Genomic DNA, 12,301 nt, shown 5'->3' on the forward strand with positions numbered 1-12,301 from the left:
AATAATGCAATAAAGACAACGCAGACTTTCTATTTTTAGATTAGAATTGATATGTTCCTTTTTTACACACAGACAGTTCCAGTTATTATCAAACAGAAATTAGTCCCTTTAAGTATAGATTTTCTAAGAATATAGGAAGGAACTTGAAATAAGATTTTCTATCATATTTATTTATTATATTTCTATAAGACTTTCAACAGAATGGGTTTGACTCATAATTGGGTTTTCAATTCATAACTAACCACTCTGCGGTAGAAATAATTTACTAAGAGTATATTCATTAAACAAAACTAGCATAGAATTCTAATCTCCTTGAGGAACAGACAGTGGTTGGCTTTTAGGGTCATCAAATTTATCATTTGTTGTTAACTGCATAATCATGAAAATTCCATATGACAGAATCCACAAGAGGATAATCGAGGACACAAGACCCATCCAGATTGCAGGAGTGAAGAAAGATGTGCAGTCACTTGCATAGGAGAATTGGTTGTTCTTTATGTTGAATCCTTGAATCTGCAATATACAATAAATATGCGATATTATGCTGTAGGATAGTTTGTACGTTACCTATAGTTGTGCAAGGTCAATAAGATCTGATTAGGAAATTGGAATTAAAAAAAGATATGTAACCAATATAATTTTTTTTAATTATTTCTATAAGGCCTCAAGCAAATGACCGCATTGGTGTTACGGTCCGCAAAACTACAGGTCTGCTGTTGTCCAGGACTCACGGATCCACAACAATTCACCAGTATTGGTGAATCCGCAAATCCGGACCGTAAAAAGACTTGTCCTGAGATTTTGAAGTATGGATTTGCGATTTGTAAACCACGGTCGTGTGCATGGGGCCAAAAAAATTAATGGGTCCGCAATTTATCCACAAAAATGCGAATAAATTGCGGCCGCAAAAGCCCCGGTCATGTGCATGATGCCTAATACTAATTATTTTTTGTTCATATCTATGGATGTGCAAATGATTGAAAAATTGCTGAGGAACCGCCAATTTGGGTTATAGCTTTGTCACTTTGTTTTGCAAATTGACTAATTAACAATTAAAATGTGACCCTCTACAGAGTATATTGTGCCTGCATTAGTTCCAATTTCTTATAGGAAGTTAATACTAAGAATATTTTTTTTATAGTGCAGCATATTTTTCCAGGCTTTATTGAGTCTGGAAAAATGATATGAGCAAGTCAATATGGCTGTATTCTCCACAGAAGTCTGACTCCTGCCAGCCCTAGGTCATATAGGCGGGAAATGTCATATTACACACCTCATCCTAATTGGACGAAAATGAGCAGGAAAGAGGTGAAAGCTAATTTGAATTATATGCGATTTGCTTGACATCTTTAGTCATGTCATTATCATGCCTCAAATATTAGGCTGTGTTCACACGCTTAACAAAAAACGGCTGAAAATACGGAGCTGTTTTCAAGGTAAAACAGCCTCTGATTTTCAGCCATTTTTTAAGCAACAAGCGTTTTTTTGCAGCATTTTTTACGGCCGTTTTGGGAGCTGTTTTTCTATTGAGTCAATGAAAAATGGCTCCGAAAACAGCTCAAGAAGTGACATGCACTTATTTTTACGAGGCGTTTTTTAAAAAAACGCCCCGTGGGAATGGAACGCTGTTTTTCCCATTGAAATCAATGGGCAGATGTTTGGAGGCGTTCAGCCCCCGCATTTTTAGCCATTTTTCGGGGTGTTTACTGCCCGAAAAACGTCTGAAAATAGCCCGTGTGAACATACCTGTATAGACCATATATAAAAGTGGTGTGAAAAAGTATTTGCTCCTGAATCCATCACTTCTATTTTTGCTAATCTATCACGTTTAAATGTTTCAGATCTTCCAACTAATTTTAACCCCTTAATGACCAGCCTATTTTAAACCCTAATGACCAAGCTATTTTTTAAGTTTTTCCATCAACGCATTCCAAGAGCTATAACTTTTTTTATTTTTGCGTCGGCATCTGTATAAGGTCTTGTTTTTTGCGGGATAAGTTGTATTTTTAATAGCACGATTTTGGGGTACATATTATTTATTGATGAACTTTTATTGACTTTTTTGGGGGGTAATGAAAAAAAACCATAAATTTCGCCACTCTTTTTTGTGTCTTAGATTTACGCCGTTTACTGTGTGGAATAAATAACATAAGAACTTTATTCAGTGGGTCATTATGATTTTGGCGATACCAAATTTATATAGATTTTGTATGTTTTACTACTTTTTGGCTAGGTTCACATGGAGTTTTTTGCAGGCAGAAAATTCTGGCTGGAAAAATCAGTTCCGGTTTTTTTAAGTGGTTTTGCACCACAGTAATTTTTTTCCCGCCTTTTTTTTTACCTATTTGTTCAACAGGCAAAGGGAAAACCACAAGCGGTTTTTGACATAAATGCCTAAAAAAAAAGCGTAAAAAAGCGTCAAAAACACGTCGGCCATTCGCATAGTTTTTCACATCTTTCATTGATTTTAATAGAGTTTTAGAGGCGGAAAATGCCTCAAGATAGGGCATATCGCTTTTTTTCCCCACAAGCATTTTTTTTCTGCTCGCGGAAAAAAACACCTCCACCTCCCATTGAAAACAATGGGAGGCAGTTTCGGCTGTTTGTTGCCACGGTTTTTTCCGCGGTTTAGTGATTAATCTTTTCTGAATCTTTTACTATAAAGCTGGGGCTAGACATAAACTTTTTTTGTAGTGAGCGATAAATTACTGTCCATATGAATGCATTGAGTAGCTTGAAAATCCCTTCAAAATCGTTCCAGTTAAGCAACTTGCTAGGGATTTTTTTTTTAATCACTACATGCTGGGAGGTACACACTGTCAGGAGCAATTTTGAAGAGATTTTCAAGCTACTCTATGAAGTCTTATGAACATCGATTTATCACAGCAATATATCTTTGTCTCGATTTAGTGGATCCCAGAGTTAGGACCACCATCTATAAGACATTTATGGCATGTCCTATGGATATGTCATAAATATCTGAGATGGGACTACCCCTTTCAGATGTGCACGCACGCGCACGCGCACACGCACACGCACACACACAATCTTCCTGTATTGTCTGTATAGAGAGAACTGCAGTGTGAGTGTACTTTATGGCAGCTGAGATGATCAGTGTCAATTGAAAGAGAAATGGCAAAGATTATTAGAATATTCAGGACGTGATGGAGTACAGAGATCAGGGCGTGACATGGAAGATGCATACAGAGCCTGATCTGTGTGTATGTGTTGCTATTTTGCCTTATCTAGCCTCCAGCAATGCAATACAGCGGTCATTAAATCGCCTACCTTCTAATGATAATAAGATGATACTGCTTTTCATCTCGCAATCTATACAGGAAATTGTACAGGTTAAGAAGTTGCATTTAAAGTTACTAGAGCATGTTGAAGTAATACTACATTCACGCGAACGTGACAGATTTACGCACGTAAAAAACGCACATTAATCTGGTCCGTGTGCATTGTGTTTTTTCATCTGTGCTTTGCGTGTGGCAAGTGTTTTTCAACCACTCACAAAGCACATTTTTTTTCTTTAATGGAATTGATGCGCAAATCACGCACAGCACTAATGTGCATCCGTGTGCTGTGCGTGGTTTTCACGCAACCATTGACTTCAATAGGCGCATAGGTGCGTGAAAACTCACCAATATAGGACATACAGTGAGTTTCACACAACGGACTCTCTCTGCGTGAAAACTCCTGCATGTGTGAACGGCCCCATTGAAATCAATGGGTCTGTGTGCTGTGCGTGATTATATGCAATTTTTGCATATAATCACTGTTTGATGCATAGTTTCTCAAAGGGGCCTGTGTGTATAAATTATTTTAAAAAAAGCATTTTTACACACCATTTGCTGTGAGCTCACAAAAAAATTTAGATCTTGGTAGCATAATAATGTGCACTATATATTTTCAACACATTTGTGAGTGGTGGCCAAATATTGCATGGCCTCTGTTTCAGAGTTTTTGAAAGCACAAACTCTTGGCGATGTAGACATATGTGGTATAAATGAACTTTGCACACCATGATCTATTATTTCTACATTGCTTTTGTGTGTAAACCTCTGCGTGTATGTGAGTTTCAAGGGCCAAATGTATGTTATAATGCAATTTCAAAAATAATTATTCCTTTTAGTTACAACTGCAATCGTCAGGTTGTCTGTTTTCAGGAAATATGCAGGGCTTGGGGGTGCCTTCACTTTTTAAGGTGTATTATCCAAGTATTTTATAGGTTTCTGTTTTTTTGTAATTTTTTTTCTCAAAAGTAGATTTTTGGTCTCTTCAGCGCTGGTGATTTTATGAAGATATGTGTATGTAGACATAGGCTTAACCCTTTCACGACCAAGGACGAAAATGAACGTCATGGTCGGGTGCTAGTTCCCGCACCATGACGTTCATTTTCGTCCGCATTTCAAACTGTCACTCTGTGTAAGCACAGAGTGACAGACGCGCGCTGACAGCTGTCCTAAACAGCTGAGACATCAGTCTCGCCGGACAGCGGACCATCGCCGCTGCTTTCGGCAGTTAACCCCTTAAGTGCGGCGACGGATTGCCGTTGCCGCATTTAAATGGTTTGAAGCACATCGGCAGCCCCCACGAAGTGATCGTGGGGGCTACCGATGCTTGTCACAGCAATCGGAGGTCAGATAATGACCTCCGGGTTGCCATGTACGGAAGCCTCGGAGGAACAGCCTCCGGCCGTTCCTCCTCTGCTTCCTGTCAGTGTGACAGTCATGTCACAATGACAGTTAGAGTACATTACACTACGTGTGTAGTGTAATGTACTCTAGCAGCGATCAAAGCTGCAAGACTAAGTGTCCCCTAGTGGGACAAGTAAAAAAAGTTAAAAAAAGTAATAAAAATGTTTCAAAAAAAGTGTAAAAATAAAAGTTATAAGTTCTATAAACACAAAATGCTTTTTTTCCTATAATAAGACTTCTATTATAGAAAAAAAATGAACACGTTAAAAAAGTGCACATATTTGTTATCACCGTGTTCGTAACGACCCCAACTATAAAACTAGAATGTTATTTTTCCCGCACGATGAACACCCCAAAAAAAAACAATAAAAAACTACGACAGAATCACAATTTTTTTGGTCACCACCGCTCCCTAAATAAAGAATAAAAAGTGATCAAAAAGTCGCATGTAAAAATTAAAAAATTACGGCTCTCAGAATATGGTGACACAGATTTTTTTTTTTTATAAATAAGTGAGTTTATTGTGCAAACGCTAAAAAAAAGGACCAAACCTATATACATCTGGTATCGCCGTAATCGTACCGACCCGCAGAATAAAGTAAAAATGTCATTTATAGTGTACGGTGAGCGCCGCAAAAAGAAAACCTAAAAAACTGTGTCAGAATTCCTGTTCTTTTGCTCAGGATTGCAAAAAAATGGAATAAAAAGTGATCCAAAAAAAATTGCATGTACCCCAAAATGGTACCAATGAAAACTACAGATTGTCCCGCAACAAATAAGCCCTCACACGGCTCCGGTGGTGAAAAAATAAAAAAGTCCTGGCTTTCAGAATATGGCGATGCAAAATGTGCAAAGTGTCCAAAAGTGGATAAGATCGGGCACCATTTATCAATGCGACACCGGCCACATATCTATGAAATATTATTTATTTACCGCATTATTATACCCTCTTATTATGCCCTGATGTACTCCGCACAGATTACATGTGCCCCCCACATTATAAACTGAAATACCAGCGAAACCCAAAACAGAAACCTACCAAACAAAATCTTCGCTCCAAAAGCAAAATGGCGCTCCCTCCCTTCTGAGGTCTGCAGCGTGCCCAAGCAGCAGTTTGCGCCCACAAATATGGCGTCGCCATACCCGAGAGAACCCGCTTAACGTTTTAAGAGGTATTTGTCTTCTGTGGCACAAACTGGGCACAACATATTATGCACTAAAATGGCGTATCAGTGGAAAATTGCAATTTTCACTTTGAACCATCCGCTGCGCATTAACCCCTTTGCGCACTATGACTTAATTGCCCGTCATGATGCGGCGGTTGATGTATGGAGCCGGCTCACGTGCTGAGCCCGCTCCATACGCTGCGGGTGTCGGCTGTGTTTTACAGCAGGCCCCCTCGGTACTAACGGACAGGTACAGCGATCGCTCTGTTACAGAAGCCTGTAAGAATAACAATATACTGCAATACATTAGTATTGCAGTGTATTGTACTAGTGATCCAATGATCGCTGGATCAAGTCCCTTAAGGGGATTGATTAATAAAATGTGTAGAAGAATTCTAGTTATTAGTAGTTGTAAATTATTTTTTTTAAAGTTAAAAAAACAAAACACCTTTTCGCATTTTTCTTCTAAAGTAATGTAAAAAAATGAACAAAATTGGTATCGCTACGTCCGTAAAAGTCCGAACTATTACAATATACCATTATTTGCACAGTGCACACCTTAAAAAAATTTAATAATTGAAACCGCCAAAATCGCTGTTTTGTTTTTTTTTCACCTTCGCTCTAAAAAAAAAAATTTAATACAACTTTTGAATCACTTTTTATGTACCAAAAAATGGTACCAATAAAACCTGCAGCTCCTTCCGCAAGAAATAAGCCCTCACACCACTCTATTGATGGAAAAATAAAAAAGTTATGGCTCTTGGAAAGCGGGGAGTGAAAATCTAAAATATGAAAGCAAAAAATGGATCAGTCCTGAAAGGGTTAATTCATTTCTAATGAAAAAACTTTTGACCACATGTACGGTATTTCCGTACTTGGGAGAAATTGCTTTATAAAAAAATGGTTGTTTTTTTCCTCCTTTATCCCTTGTGAAAATGAGAAAATGCAACATTTTAGTGGAAAAAATTTTGATATTAATTTTCGCGCCCTAATTCTAATAAACTCTGCAAAAGACCCATGGGGTGTAAATGCTCACTATACCCCTAGAAAAATTCCTTGAAGGTTTTTCCAAAATGGGGTCACTTTTGGTGGGTTTCCACTGTTTTGGTCCCTCCAGTGCATTGCAAATGCGACATGGCACCGAAAACCATTCCAGCAAAATCATAAATCCAAATGGCGCTCCTTCCCTTCTGAGCCCTGCTGTGGGTCCAAACAGCAGTTTATTACCACATATGGGGTATTGTCGTAATCGGGAGACATTGCTTTCCAAATTTTGGGGTGCATTTTCTTCGTTATTCCTTGTAAATAATAAAAATTTCTATGTTGTTTCAGAAAAAAAGTACATTTTAATTTTTACTGCCTAATTCTAATATATTTAGCGAAAAACCTGTGTGGTCAAAATGCTAACTATACCCCTAGATAAATACCTTAAGGGGTCTAGTTTTCGAAATGGGGTCGTTTATGGGGAGTTTCTATCGTTCTGGCAGCTCAAAGCCTCTCCAAATGTACAGTGGGGCCTAAAACATTTTCAAGCAAAATATGAGTCCTGAAAGTCTCCGGGTGTTCTCTTCCTTTCGGGCCCTGCCGTGTGTCCAGGCAACGCATTAGGGCCACAATGTGGGTATTTTTGAAAACAGGAGAAGCAGGGTGATAGATTTTGTGGTGTGTTTCTTCATTCTCATGGTCGCTTTACAAAGAAATTGGTCTTCAAACTGATACTTTTATGAAAAAAAGTGAATTTTTTTTATTCACCTGCTATGTATTAAATTTAGCAAAAAACTGTGGGGTCAAAATACTTACTATACCCCTAGGTAAATACCTTAAGGGGTCTAGTTTTCTAAATGGGGTCATTTGTGGGGGTTTCCATCACTCTGAGACCTATGAGCCTCTGAAAACCTGGCTTGGTGCAGGAAAACAAAATGTACTTCAAAATTTATAAAATGATTATTCAATTTGTAAGTCCTCTAAATTGCTGAAAATTTATTTTATTTTTTCAAAAGTGCTGCCAAAATAGAGTAAAGGGATAGAAATATATATTTAATTTAAAAAATTGTACAGTATGTGTGTACATATGTGACATATTGCAGTTAAAAATAGGGGAAAATGGTAATTTTTTCAAAATTTCTTCCATTTTTCTATTTTTTAATTAATTTCCGCAAATTGTATCAGTCTACTTTTACCACTAAAATAAAGTACAACATGTGACGAAAAAACAATGTCAGAATTACTTGGATATTCAAAACTTTCACAGAGTTATTCTCTGATAAAGTCAGACATACCAGATTTGACAAATCTGGCTTGGTCATTAAGGTACAAACATGCCCGGTCATTAAGGGGTTAAATGGCATGTTTGAAATCTGCACGTATTGAACTTTCATTTTTAGGATGTGTGGATACGTATATACAGATAAAATGTGTATTTGACAAAATACCAGGTGTTTACTTAAAAAATATATTTAGGTATGGGGGTATAGCGTGATTTTTATTTTTTGTAATTTAGGTTTTATTTGCACATTCAAAAGTATGAAAACTGTTCTGGCTACCAGAGATGCAAAATGTCTAAAAATCCCTTGCAGCAAATCGATTAAGAGGCAGCACAGTGACTCAGTGGTTAGCATTGTTGCCTTGCAGCGCTGGGGTCCTCCGGGTACTCCGGTTTCCTCCCACACCCCAAAAACATACCAATAGGGAATTTAGATTGTGAGCCCCAATGGGGACAGTAAAAGAGGACCTCTGTACAGCGCTGCGTAATATGTTGGCGCTATATAAGTAACTGAAATAAATAATAAATAAATAGGAACAATTATCATGAACTATCCTCTCCAATTTTATTGGCGCAATATACGCCATTTATAATAAATGTGGGCCAATGTATATAACAAAGTTGTAAAACTTGTTATAGAATCATTTTTATTTACATAGGACCAGAAAATTCCAGTAATGTCACAATGTCAAATCAGCAGTAATAGAAGAACATACATTTAAACATATTAAGTTACTAATTCAAAACAAAAACGTGTTTCAAGTACATCTTGTGCAGCTCACATAATCTATTTTATTGTGAGCGCAAATTACACTAAAGCCTGCGTGTATTATGAGATCTAAGAGTACACAAGCTCATGTGTGATGTGTTGTAATAAAGCTATGTGATTTTTTATGTTTTCCTGACATCTTGTTTTCCTTTAGACTTTTTACTGTAAACTTAAATGTATTTATTTTCGGAGTTTCAAATGATAAAATATATTGTATATAGAAATATATCCAAAGTAAAATAATAATAATTCATTAATGTTGATGCTATTACTGGCGCTATTATATGAGCATTGTGGATAATATTATTATATGGGCAGTATAGCGCCGGCTCTATTTTTTGGAGAATAAAGATGATACTATTATATAGACACTATTGTTGATGCTACTTTTAAATGGTGTGTGTGGTTTTCACAATTTGAAAGGTTCAGGCTATGGCAGGGCTAAAGTATGACAGTATTTATTAAATGATTATATTGTGTAGTAAGGGAATCACTAGTAACAGTTAGGGCACATTCAGACGTGGCGGAATTGCTGCGGACAGTCCGCAGTGGAAATCCTTTGCAGACAGTTTGTCCATTGGTTTCAACACCTTTTTAGTTATCTTCGTGCAGACGTTGCGGAAAACTCTGCTGCGGACCATAGGCTGCGGTGCGGAATTTTCCCTCCGCAGCATGCACTGTCTGTTGCGGAGAAGAAGCGGAATTTCACTGCGTATTTCAGCCTTGTAATGCAAAAACTGAAATCTGTGGCAAGTCCGCTGTGTTTTCTGCAACGTCTGAATTACCTGTCAAATATGCAAATGTTGGTGCAGATTCGTTGCGTAATTGCCCCAAATCTGCACCAACATTTGCAGCGGAGAAATGCCGCCACGTCTGAACGTGCCCTTAATGAAATTTTCCAGTTTTATATCAATAAAGCTTTATTACAGTGTAAATGAAAATGTGTACAACTTTCGAATATGGTTTCAATTCCCTCCAATTTTCAAGATATTGATTTACCGTCAGTGAATGAGAAAATTTTCGTTTACATTCAGAGGCTGCAACTAGTCCTGACCTAGTTCTGCTATCTCATTCACTGACAGCAAACAAATATCTTGAAAAGAAAGAAAGAGAAATTGAAGCACAAAGCATATTATAAAGTTGTAGAACTTTTCATTTATACAGTGATTAAAAGGGTTGTCCAAAGGATAGGTCATCAGTATATAATCGGTGTCGGTCCGTCACCCGGACCCTGCACTGATCAGCTGTTCCGACTGCCTCCGGGCGCCGGCTATTTTGAACGATATGCAGTATTTGGAGCCGAAAGCAGATGGTTCCAACTACTGCAAAGCGGCCGTTCTTCACTTCATTAGGAGCAGAGCTGCAGTTCTGCAGAATGGACCCTATGCAGTGGTCAGAACCTTCTGCATCCGGCTCCACCTACTGCATACCGTTCAAAACATCCAGCGGTACAGCTGATCGGTGCGGGTCCGGGTGCCGAACCCACACTGATCATATACTGATGACCTATCCTGTGGATAGCTCATCAGTTGTTCGGTCGTGGACAACCCCTGTAAGCTTTATTAACCTAAAACCAGAAAAACTCTTTAATCTCCAGAAAGAACACAGATGATCTTATAGAAGAAGAGACAATATATTGGTATGTAGCTTTCTTGGCTGTATCTGGAAGTCTAATGAACTCAAATGAAAAGAGACATGCACACTAGGCCACCTCTTTATTTAGTCTCCTCCTGGGTACAGCTGCCTTTGCTTACATAATGGGGGTCAATGGATCCCCATTCTTCCAATTGGAGGGGATCTCAGAGGTGGAATGCCCACTTATTTGTACTTTTTTTGGAAAAGAATTTAAACTAATCTAGCACCCGTGCTTTGGCAATATGATTATTATTAACATCTTCCATGAATATGTATGGTTTTCTCAGTACTTAGTCTTATTATTTTTCACTTGTCTGCACAGCTAATACCTATGGACCTGTTTCTATTCAAAGATTCAATAAACATTGACTAGTGTAAATATACAGTTAGAAATGCATTGGCATGAAGAACAAAAGAACGACTTAAATTCAGTCAGAGTGTTTGGTGCAACTTTCAAATGAGTTTTTATTAAAATTATTTTTACTTTTTGAGAACCCGTCAGTCCCGCGGACCTGACAGGTAGAATATTCAGTGAATGATACGGCTGCTCTGCATACAGGATACAGAGCAACTGTACCTCGAAAAGTAAAAAGAATTTTAAGTTGCACGAAACACACTGATAGACATTTTTATTTAAAAAACTCTATAAAAAATATCACTTTTAAAGATTTACATAGGCTTTAAGTACATATAATATGTAGTGACACTTACCAATGACGTATAAACAAGTTGTGCTATGTTGTTGATAAAATATATGTTTATACTATGTTTTAAGCTGGCCATACAGTTGTGATTTCAGATGGCTGTTTTCTGAATGACTTATCGTTCATAGTTGTAGAATGTTGTAGTTTTGGACGACTACTGTATTAATTCCGTCGAAACGACAGAACCCTTGCACAACTGAGACAAACAGAAACCATTTGCACTGGATCCGTCACCATTGAAATCAATGGTGATGCAAACGGAAACCTATGGTTTCCGTTTGTTTCAGTCAGGGTTTCATTCTGACAGAAAGCTCAGACGGAGCGCCAGAACGGAGCCCTGACGCAGATGTGAACGAAGCCTTAAGTTGGCTTTTTCACCCATTAAAAATCTCTAGTGTATGGCCAGCTTTAGTTGATATTGAATGTATATATATATATACTAACCTGAAACTCAGAAATGAATATTTCCCAGTTGTATGCCTCCTTATTGTTGGGAACTAGTTTCTCACCATACGAAGAGCTTGTCCCGATTTGCTGACAGTGGTAGGAGTACTCTGCAGGCGATGAGGCATATGTTGTCCTAAATGAAGCATTCCTCATATTATCTTGATTGGGAATTATCAGGACGGATTCTAATTTGAACCAGTTTCTAGCAGATCCCGTGTAAAACATATTAGTCATAAAAAATCTAAAAAAAAAAGGGAGAAAGAAAACTATTATGTAGCCTTGACATATGTTAAAATAAAGTTATTAAATGACTGCATTAGATATGTGTTTAGTAAGTCTATAAACCAAGCGTAGAATTTTAATTTTATTGGTTTGGGTTCTTTAAATGTACAATGCATTTGGAAAGTCTTCAGACCCTTTCACTTTTACATTTTGTTATGTTAAGGCCTTGTGCTGACCGAAGAAGAAGCGCTGTACATCGCGTAACAGGCTGTAACCACATAGCTCTCTGCATTGTCCTCCCTTTAAAGCTTCCTTTTGCCAAAATAAAGAAGGCTTTTATGCCATTCTGAGTGAGTGCCGCTTTTTCTCAAATATCTATTGCTGATCTTTTAATT

The 12,301-nt window shown here is 37.7% G+C and overlaps 1 protein-coding gene across 1 annotated transcript in view; it reads right to left on the minus strand.

The window, feature by feature from the left end:
• Nucleotides 1-200: 200 nt before the first annotated feature.
• Nucleotides 201-12,301, minus strand: part of LOC142747938 (V-type proton ATPase subunit S1-like) — a 146,766-nt gene continuing 134,665 nt past the window's right edge. Inside the window, exons 9-10 of the mRNA XM_075855054.1 lie at nucleotides 11,682-11,925; nucleotides 201-513 (exon numbers count right to left, since the gene is read on the minus strand). Of these exons, the coding sequence (XP_075711169.1) occupies nucleotides 304-513; nucleotides 11,682-11,925 (454 nt within the window). The 3' untranslated portion in view covers nucleotides 201-303. The remainder of the gene's footprint in view (nucleotides 514-11,681; nucleotides 11,926-12,301) is intronic.

This window comes from Rhinoderma darwinii, chromosome 3 (assembly GCF_050947455.1).
Source record: "Rhinoderma darwinii isolate aRhiDar2 chromosome 3, aRhiDar2.hap1, whole genome shotgun sequence".
NCBI classification, from domain to species: domain Eukaryota; kingdom Metazoa; phylum Chordata; class Amphibia; order Anura; family Rhinodermatidae; genus Rhinoderma; species Rhinoderma darwinii.